At 32.4% G+C, this 10,859-nt stretch overlaps 1 protein-coding gene across 9 annotated transcripts in view; it reads right to left on the bottom strand.

Moving 5' to 3' along the window:
• Positions 1–1,460, bottom strand: part of Klp10A (kinesin-like protein 10A) — a 128,301-nt gene extending 126,841 nt beyond the window's left edge. For 4 of the 9 annotated variants that reach the window (XM_067081902.1, XM_067081904.1, XM_067081911.1 and 1 more), the window contains exon 1: positions 1,003–1,412. In XM_067081902.1, coding sequence (XP_066938003.1) covers positions 1,003–1,072 — 70 coding nt within the window. In that variant the 5' untranslated portion in view covers positions 1,073–1,412. Of the gene's footprint in view, positions 1–1,002 lie in introns of all 9 variants that reach the window. The other 5 variants (XM_067081907.1, XM_067081908.1, XM_067081912.1 and 2 more) reach the window with 4 other exon arrangements.
• Between the last annotated feature and the right edge of the window lie 9,399 nt (positions 1,461–10,859).

Raw genomic sequence — 10,859 nt, 5'->3', positions numbered from 1 at the left:
AGAGATTCATGTTGTGACCAAATTGTATGGTCTATTAATTTTGTACTCGAACTGCTGGAACTTTCAAAGTTTAAAATTAGTGCAAACGTCTTTTTGTTGGGCAAGTTGACATGAGTCTCAAACTACTGTATATACTATGTGTTATTCCCTAATTTATTTTAATTTGTTGTTTTGACAATTTATTCTTTACTTTTCTACTTCCTTTTCTATAATACCTTTGTTACCAGAGTAACCACCATTATGTTAGGAAAGATTCTAAAGAAATATAGACTTTTGGACAAGATGCTCTTTTCTCTCTGCTACGTTTCCTACATAAACTTAGGATAATTTAAAAAAACAGTGAAAGGATTACAATGAGCGAATGTTGTTTTTAGCATACTAGCCAACATGGGCAGCCATGATGTTGCCTATATGCAATTAGAAGGCAACTTAGCCAATAAGCCATTAGGAAAATAATACACCCCAGGATCCATCTGAATTTACAAAAGCCGCCTGTGCTAAACGTATGCAATATAGTACAGTGTTTACCTAACCCTGCAATTCAAATTTGGGCAACATGGGTCAAGTTACTAGTCTAACCTAACTAGTTTAATATATATAATCCAGCTTAGTTATATTAAACTGTATATGTGCCTATCTGAAATCTTACTTAAAGCCGTCTAATAACACAATTCTCACATACCAGCCTAGTTTGGTGTACTTATGTGCCTAAGGCCTATAGGGTCGAGCCCTCAACTGATATATTTGAGGATTACCGTTACCGAAACCTCGATATAAGAGAACGCCCACAAAATGTATCCCGCATGCTGTTTCAAATTCTCAATTTCCTCATGCAAAATTACTATAATCTATTCTGGCCTAAATAATGTCTAAAACTAAACGATAACACGCAAATCAACCATAAGAGCGACATAAAAAAAAGGGGGTCCGGTCTCAGCGAAGAGATGATCGGGAGGTTCCGAACACGAACAAAGAATTGGGAGTCGACTTCGTTCTACTCACCATCTGTCCTTTGAATATCCACCGAGACTCCGACACCTAATCCACCAACGTTAACCTCGTCCATTTTCATTTTTTACGAGTAAAGAATCCTAATAATTGTCTATTTTCTACAGAAGCACTTCACCACCATCTACCAACCGTCTCGACCACAACAGCACTTATTCAAATCTGACTTGGCGAGGCGATCCTTCGGAGGGCTAACTTGCAAATAACTCGCAATACTTCGCAATATCTCACATCGCAACACCATTAATATCACATAACGTTTGTCTAAACGGTCGCCAACTTGATTAAGGATATCCTCGCAGACGTTTTGATTTCAAATCGTCGCAGGTGGCTCGTGTTTATCGACTACAATTTTCATCACGCTCCTCCCGAACTGAAAACGGGTTCGCCGAAACGGACCAACCACAGGGCTCGAGAAGAACTATAGACGCTGGACTCTCCAGCTGCGCACTGGGGAGAAGACAAAAGCCGTGCGAGGTTTCCTCAGCGTTTATGGACGAGGAAGTGGCATTGGAATAATCGACTCGTCTATTCTGAAGCCCAGTAGTTTAAAAGTACTGTTGTTCGTAGCATCTATTTCATAAATACCACCTAAATGGCGGGAATATTTAAATGCTATTATGCCCTCCATCCACACTGCTCCCGTAACTTTATGAGTTCGGATAATGGGATATGCTACATAACTGACGTTGCATAAAATAATCGTTTATTGTACATATTCAGCCTTTTATTCTGCACTTTGCAAGTATATGTTACATAAACGAGGTTGATAAGAAAGCCATTAGTTCAGATTACATAACAGTGTATCTACTCACTCATCCGGTTATTTAGAACTTTTCTTTTTAACAACAAATATTTGTTTTCTTTTGAGCACATAGTACTCCATGTTCTCCCAAATGACAGATCTAATGGCTTTTATTCGTTTATATATATGACCCAGGATTTCTTATGGCCAAAGAGAGATCTTTAGTATAACGAAGCGGATTATTAATCGCAGTTACTGGTGTTCGAATTCTGAGCTGAATCTATTGATGATAAGTTACATTGCTATATACATAATATAGAATAACAGTTTCGGCGTCGCCAATTAGCCTCTATCTGTGATTGATAATACTCATTCTCGACTTCCTAACGATCTTGCATTTCCTGTACGTACTGGAAATGTCAGCACATCGTATGAATTTTTCTTAAGTTTGTCGTTTTCAGCGCAGAAAAAGCTAAACACGTGATTAATACTCTTTTAATCCTGGCTAAACGGAGCACAAGATGAAACATGACTTTTTGGTATTGATCGTGATCCAGATGAAATTTAACAATAATAATTGTATAATGAAATGTGAAGAATACATGTGCTAATATAGAGAGCAAATGTTGAAAAAAATAATGTAAGAGATGATGGGAGGGGTAATTTAAATGTAGTCTTTATAGTAGATCCCCTTTGCTTGTGAGAAGAAACGTTAAACGAATGTCAGTATCCCATTTCCTATTACGTATTTCAAAACACATCTGACTCCCAAGAACGGTTACTGAAACACGAGACAGATGATACTGTGCATGTGCGCTCGTGATATCTAATACAACTTTCTTTTGGTATGTACCACTTCGAGGGCACTTACCTCGTTAAATGCTGCATTTAACAGGGTCATTCTATGAGACACCGGAAGTGTCTTATAATGGCTAATGTTACTTCTGAATAAATTTAATCAGAGGAACAGTATTATAAGAGATAAATCCATCGACAGACGACCAGGTTGAACTAGAAAACAATCTATCAGTCGAACGTTTCCGTAAACACCAAATGTTAACATCATGATGAAGGAAGTACTTCTTCCTTTAAACTATTAAAAGCATATTTGGCTGAAGAACCGGAATGCGTGATGATGACTTGATTTCATTATAAATGTGAGGAAGTTATAAAAATTGGTGTATACATTTGTCCGTTAGTTTAATAGCTCTGAACAGCATTCATTTCCTTTATTTTAGAGAAACGATTTACAACTTAGGTAGGTGGAACGCTTACTGAATCTGAGGCATTAATAAAAAGATTAATTTTCACAGTGGTTCCCCGAAGCAAAGTGAAACATAGCAGGACTAAATGAGCGTACCTTGGACTGAATGAAGCACAGTTAAGAGGGAGTCTTGGAACAAAACAAAACAAAATTCGTTGATTTACGGATGAAATTGCTACAAAATCTCTTATGCTGGGATACAGAAAACGAGAACGGTGAAAGCATAGGCTCAGTGTCAGGGAAGCAAAAATGGTAGGCTCTCTATATTGAATGCATGTCTGGAATTAAACAGGAAGTTCTAAGGCCCATATAAAGATTATCCAAACATGAACAAACAAGGATTAATTTATTGGAAATTTCCCTTGATACTTCCTGGTTCAATAACGATTTGGATTCGCGAGTATCCTTGTGGTAGCCCATGACATTATGTTTTAGTTCCATGTGAATAATTATTTTAACAGATTACTTTATATATATATATATGCAGAGAACAACTTCAAACTATATTAATTTAATCTGAAGGTAAAAAATCAAAGCTAAAAGATGTTTTGACGAGAAATTCATTTATAAATATGAGTATGTTCAAAACACCCACATTACATACATACATACATACATACATACATACATACATACATACATACATACATACAAGCATACAACATACATACATACGTACAGTATATATATATATGTGTGTGTGAGAGTTTGTGTATGTATGCGCGTGTGTGAATACATAGATATCCGCAAGAAACATCATGCGTCACTGAAAAACAGGATTGTGGGTAAAAGAACGTAATCTCTACTGTTTGTTCCAACAGGTTTGACAGATGGAGTCGCCTAAATCCTATCAGCAAAAGCAATTACAAAGCTGCTTTAGACCTGATACAACTCTCATAATAACAATAATAATAATATATTTCATACAGAATCTCAATAACATTTCTAAATGATGAGTGCAATGATGCTGTCATCGTCATCTCCCACGCTCTCTGCAGTTGATGATTCATCCCTCAATGCTGCTTCTGTCTTCACCTTTTGGATACCCTCTGTCGATCGCCTTTGTTGCTTCAGTTCCCTAACATGCACGCACAGACTCACGCTCACATACAGACGTAGACACATACACACAAACACACACACACACACACACACACACACACACACACAACACATATATATATATATATATATATATATATATATATATATATATATATATATATTTTATATATATATATGTGTGTGTGTATAAAATCCGGTTTAAGGCATTTAAAATAACAAATGGGTCTATGGCTTATGGGTTCAGATCCCGTTCTTCCTTATATTTGTATATGTATGTGTTACTAAAAGGACCTCATTCAAACTGGATGGTATCTAATGGAGTATTTATTCAGTTTGAATGAGGTCCTTTTAGTAATTCTACTAATGCACAGAACAATTGTGTATGTGATAAAGTTAATATATATGTATATGTATGTAAATATATGTATATGTATATATATAGGAATATATATATCTATATATATGTATATACAGTATATATATATATATATATATATATATATATATATATATATATATATATATATATATATATATATATATATATATATATATATATATATATACAGTATATATATAAGAATAAAAATGAATGGAGAAAAGCTTGGCTAGGGACTGACAATGCAAGGCTGGAAGTTTATAGAAAGCAGCCTAATTCCAGGATAAGATCACAGTATCAACAGGAAGTGTTCACGGAAGAAAAATATTCTTCCGGGCCTAAACATTATCTCATTACCATAACTCTGCAACAAATCAAGTGATTCCCAAGATTTAAAAGGTAAGGAACTTTGTTCCGGGAGGTTTAAATTTCTCAATTAATGACCTTTAGAAAGCCACACATATTCCTCGGACAAATAGTATAGAAATATGTAGGATTAGACATATCCTGAAAAATTTCAACATTCGAGCTCTCATGGTGTATCGGTAAAGATTACAATAAACGGTAGTTTTGATTAAGCTGGCCTTATGCCATCACAGGCTCTAGTTCCTGGAGCAGTCCTTAATACAAAAATACGTTTTATGTATTAGGCCTATACGTAGGTCAGACAGCCCCATGTTAAGTGCACCTCATTCTTCGATGAAAACAGACTCAGTATTATTATTATTATTATTATTATTATTATTATTATTATTATTATTATTATTATTATTATTATTATTATTATTAAAAATACTCATAGTAGCATGAGTCTTAAAATGGAGAAGCAAATCCACAGTCATGTATATGTACATATATTAAAAGATAAATCAATATAGATAGCTTTCGGGAACAAGTTCCCGAGAGCTATCTATATTGATTTATCTTTAGATATATGTACATATACATAACTGTGGATTTGCTTCTCTATTATTATTATTATTATTATTATTATTATTATTATTATTATTATTATTATTATTATTATTAACGAAGATTTACATGGAATAAGCCTAAAAGTCCTTGTGATCCGCAGTTAGTTCCATGAGACATTTCTTCTCTCTCTCTCTCTCTCTCTCTCTCTCTCTCTCTCTCTATCTATATATATATATATATATATATATATATATATATATATATATATATACAGTATGTATGTATAATTTGAAAAAGATAAAATAGTGGAGTTTTCCAAGAAGCTTGAGGTTCGTGAATCCTGTGGTTCTCACAATAGTAGGCTGAAATAATCAGCGCGGACGATGTCTGCATAACTAAGACGAAGAGTGTCTCAAGATAATGATCTGTGGACCCTTGTTCAGCAAGTAAAGCTCTTTGCCAGTTCTGTAGAATGTTGAATAATAATAATAATAATAATAATAATAATAATAATAATAATAATAATAATAATAATAATAATAATAATAATAATAATACTCACAGTTATGCATATGTACTGTACAGTACATATATTTGAAGATAAATCTGTACAGAGAGCTTTCGGGAAACTGTTCGATTTCCCTGTCAGTTGAAAACGGGAATCGAACAGTTTCCTGAAAGCTTTCTGTACAGATTAATCTTCAAATATATGTACAGTACATATGCATAACTATGGATTTGTTTCTCCAATAATAATAATAATAATAATAATAATAATAATAATAATAATAATAATAATAATAATAATAATAATTAAAAAATTCATATTGATGTAAGCATATATATATATAAATAAATATATATAAATATATATATATATATATATATATATATATATATATATATATATATATATATATGCTTACATCAATATGAATTTTTTAGTTATTATTATTATTATTATTATTATTATTATTATTATTATTATTATTATTATTAGAGAAACAAATCCATAGTTATGTATATGTACATATATCTGAAGATAAATCTGTACAGAAAGCTTTCAGAAATTGATATATATATATATATATATATATATATATATATATATATATATATATATATATATATATATATATATATATACATTCACACTTCTATCAAATTGGATTTTCTCACCATTTTACTGGCTCACGTGATGACGATATTTTTTTATAAATAACAATAACTGGACTCGTCGTCTGCCACTCTGCTCATCCAATAAAAAAGGCAAATTGTTACAGCCAATGACTCAAGTCCACGTGAACAGTCGTGAATACAATAGATTGCCTTTGATAACACAAAGAGTGATCCACCTGTCATGTAACCCTTAAAACATTCCTGTGAAAATTACAAGATTCATGATACAGGAATATGTCTAGCTGCGGTAGCAACTTTATTCGATATGAAAGAAAACAATTCTTATAACTCTCTCTCTCTCTCTCTCTCTCTCTCTCTCTCTCTCTCTCTATTGGTTATTCCAGTTCCTGCACCGAGCTTTTTCAAAAACACACGGATTCTTACATATTTATCTTCCGGTTTAAATCTAGACCGAAATCAAAATGTAAAAATCTTCACCTGTATTTGGGAAATAATTACAAATTCTGTTGTCGTTCTGAAATTACAAAACTGTGATGTTTCAAATTCCAAAGATTTTATCATCAGCGGGTTTTAAGTAAATTCCTCTCTGGGAAGACTGTTAATTAATTTTATTCTATCAATACTCTTTTCGTAGACATTGACTGGGTATGACCGTAGATGTATGGTCTGGTTGAAGTGAAAAATTAACATGGAAAATATACAATTAGATTTTCTTTATACTTTCAGGATGTTTAGGTATCCACTTACTGAAAAATTTTGAAAAATCTGTATTTTTCAATTAATTGTTTCGTCTTATTGTTTTCCCGTGACAACATAAGTTTCAAGATAAAATTCAGGGCACAGAGATTGTATCACACTCATGGTTGTTTTGAAATTATCGGTGACTCAGTAAACGATTTCTGACATTTTATCATCCCCCAGCCCCTCCCCGTCATATCAGTTACTAAGGGGTGATATCTCTTATCACCATCATCAACAATTACTTTTATTATATCTGTTGAACTTGAAGGTTTAGTGGCTGTCGTCATCATTATCATTTTTATCAGAGCCGTTGCTGAATTTATAGTGAATGCTGGTATCATCAATAACATCAAGATTATTTCTGTAAAACTATCTGTTTTCCAGATTTATCATCAGCTGTAGTTATAAGGAGTTCCTTAGACAATTTACAAAGATGGTCCTTTACTTTCATAATTCTTTTCAGCAGTAGTTGTAGGTAGTATTTGTAAGCAGCCCTTATTAGTTTTGCTAGAATTTTCAATTTTTTTCATTTGTTAAAATTAAGGTCAAATGACATAAGATTATAAGTGGTCTTAACAAAATTCAAAGTATATCCTTTTGAAAGTGAATCGCATCAATTAGAAAATTAATTAAAGAACGTATGATCTTGGTCGCATTGTATCTACTGTAAAGCTAATCACATTGTAGTTAAATGGAAACAGGACACTGAAAAGAAAATATAATCTACTTTCTCTGCATTGTTACAGTTTACAACTTTTATGATGAAGGATTGGAGACGGAGTCACTTCTCCAAATCAATCTCGGTCACTAAAAAGTAAGTTTAAGGACCGTCGTAGTTGATGAAAGATCTACTTCTCGAAAACGGATGTCGTTAAATTAGAGCTTCGAAAGTTCAAGCGAAGATGCAAGGCATTAATACTCTAATCCAGTTCTCATTGTGTTTGGATAATTTACTTACATTTTCGTCTATTTATTCATTAATTTGGTAATTTATTTTTTCTTTTTTTAGTGAGTGATCTCTTCTTTCTGCATCTTCTGTTACCTTCTGTTACTTTTTTCTGATGAACACCACAGTCTTTGGAAGTTTGAATTTTATATATGAATTCGGTCCATCATCTGAATAATAATAATAATAATAATTTGTTCCATATAATAATAATAAATCCATCATCTGAATAATAAAACATTAATAATAATAATAATAAGGTCCATCTGAATAATAATAATAATAATAATAATAATAATAATAATAATAATAATAATAAATAGATTTTGAATCATGAAATGAGAATATACCATTCCTGATTCGTGTGTTCCATATGAATAGGGTCCATCTTCTTAATATAATAATAATAATAATAATAATAATAATAATAATAATAATAATAATAATAATAAATAGATTTTGAATACTGAAATGAAAACATAACATTTCTGATTCGAATAGTGGCCATCTTCTGAATAATAATAATAATAATTTTTTTATTGTAAGATCGTAATAATAATTCGATTTTGAATAGCTGATGAAAACATGACATTTCTGGTTATTATTTTTTTTTTTTTATTGTAAGATCGTCAGTATTATTGATGACAGGTTATTATTATTATTATTATTATTATTATTATTATTATCCGGTAGATGAAACCTATTCATATGGAACAAACCCACAGGGACCATTGACTTGAAATTCAAGCTTCCAAAGAATATGGTGTTCGTTAGGAAGACGCAAGAGAACGTAAAGGGAAGTACAGAAAGAAGAGATCTCTTATAAAAAAAAATAAATTAAATAGATACAATTGTACTAAAATATAAGGAGAATAGCACCAGGATAGTAATCCATTGCACCTTCGCTTGAACTTCTGAAGTTCCAGTTGCACGACATCGTCTATATACGAGGAATCATTTGTTGATGTAATCCCATCACAATAACTTAGTGTCATTATGCAGGAATATCTCTTGCTAACCTCCTAATATTTTTTAGATACAGGCATTCATCTGTATTAATAAAACAGCAATTTGATGATTATTGTCATTTTGGTTGACTCGTAAAAATTGAGCCCTTTCGCTATGAAGGTACATAAACTGTCTTTTACCAATTCATCTTTTAGATTTCCCAAAAAACGTCCATGGACACAGTCTGTTAAGATTAAGATTTAGCAATTACCTCCATTAAGTACATATTTAAGTTAGTGTCCACTATGCGTTAGGTGGTTGTAAATTAACGAGATGAATTTTTTTCTCTCTCTCCCTCTCAAAGATTTAAGTGGACTCTTCGCATATGCGGGCCTTTGCCCAAAGATTGTCTGTATACAATATCCATTTTTCGTTATGAATGACATCTGAGGTACGTTAGCTTAGCACGATTTCCTTTATATTTTGAGTGCTCTTTGGAATTTGAAAGTCATCAGGCTCATAATTATCATGCTTCTGTTAGCTCTAAATTAATGCCATTGGTTAAGGATGACAGCAAGTTTAACATGATTAAAATATTGTTCTTTTGGTTCAGTTGTTAATTATTTTCATGACAGTATTTTAACGCCCTGATTTTCATATGTGATCAATACTTGCCACGAGAAACTACATAAAATTTGGATTCTACTAATATTGATCAGGAGGTGAGTTTTTATGATTAGGCCGAAGCTAGAGGAAAATTAAAGTTGAGTGTTTAGATTACTTACCTGAACTTTTATTTGATGTTATTGAAATAACTCAAGATTCTTCATGCAAATTCAAATGAATAAAAATTATTTGAGAGGGAGCCAGACATAGGTCTAAATAAAACATTTGAATCATGAATCAATTAAACTGATCACAATTTTCGTATTTATTTGTTTTGGAAAGAAAGATGACAGCACCATATTTTACTCACAACTTTAATCATACTGTTTGTACAGATTTGGAAGTGTGCATTTATCTTTAGACTAGGCCTAACTTAATTATTTTCATGACTTACATGGTCTTTTTGCAATGCTACTGCACCCTCATTAACAAAGTAATCCTTAACTCTGTCTCTTACTTTTTGGCAATTTGAGGGTAATTTCATGAACCTTGTCCGTTTTGCAAACCTGCTAAATAATTAGGATCTATAGATAAATCTGGCAAAGTAATTTTCCTTGCTCTGTCTTCCCTATGAAAGCACTCCTCTGGGGAATAGTCTGAAGGGCACGTTTTACGCAAATAATTAGGTAGCACAAACATACCATGACAACCTTTTCAGTACTTGTCAATTTTAGATTTATGCACGTTGGGAAAATTCTAAACATGGGAGCTAATTTATAATGCCGAAAGCATTTCCTGCCACTCTCCGTGCCCTTCAGAGCTGCCGATCGTGATTTCAAATGCTTTAATTGTGATTCTGACCTGTCAGAATACACGTTATTACTAAACTTACGGTAGGCCTTAGTAACGAGGAATTAAAAAGATAAGTGTTCAGTCATGTAATATATATATCTTTAATATTATTGATGCTTTAAGGGGGATGTGCTGTACGTTTGACGCGGGAAATCATGACCCGATTTCCCTCATACGGCTAGCGCCGAGACCGACTTGGATCGTGGCCGCTGGTCACGCTTGGACAGGAATGGATTGGAAGACAGAATTT

This window comes from Macrobrachium rosenbergii, chromosome 37 (genome assembly GCF_040412425.1).
Source record: "Macrobrachium rosenbergii isolate ZJJX-2024 chromosome 37, ASM4041242v1, whole genome shotgun sequence".
Classification (NCBI taxonomy): Eukaryota; Metazoa; Arthropoda; class Malacostraca; order Decapoda; family Palaemonidae; genus Macrobrachium; species Macrobrachium rosenbergii.
Note: the sequence above shows the minus strand (reverse complement) of the source record. Positions and strands in the feature narration are given on the sequence as shown.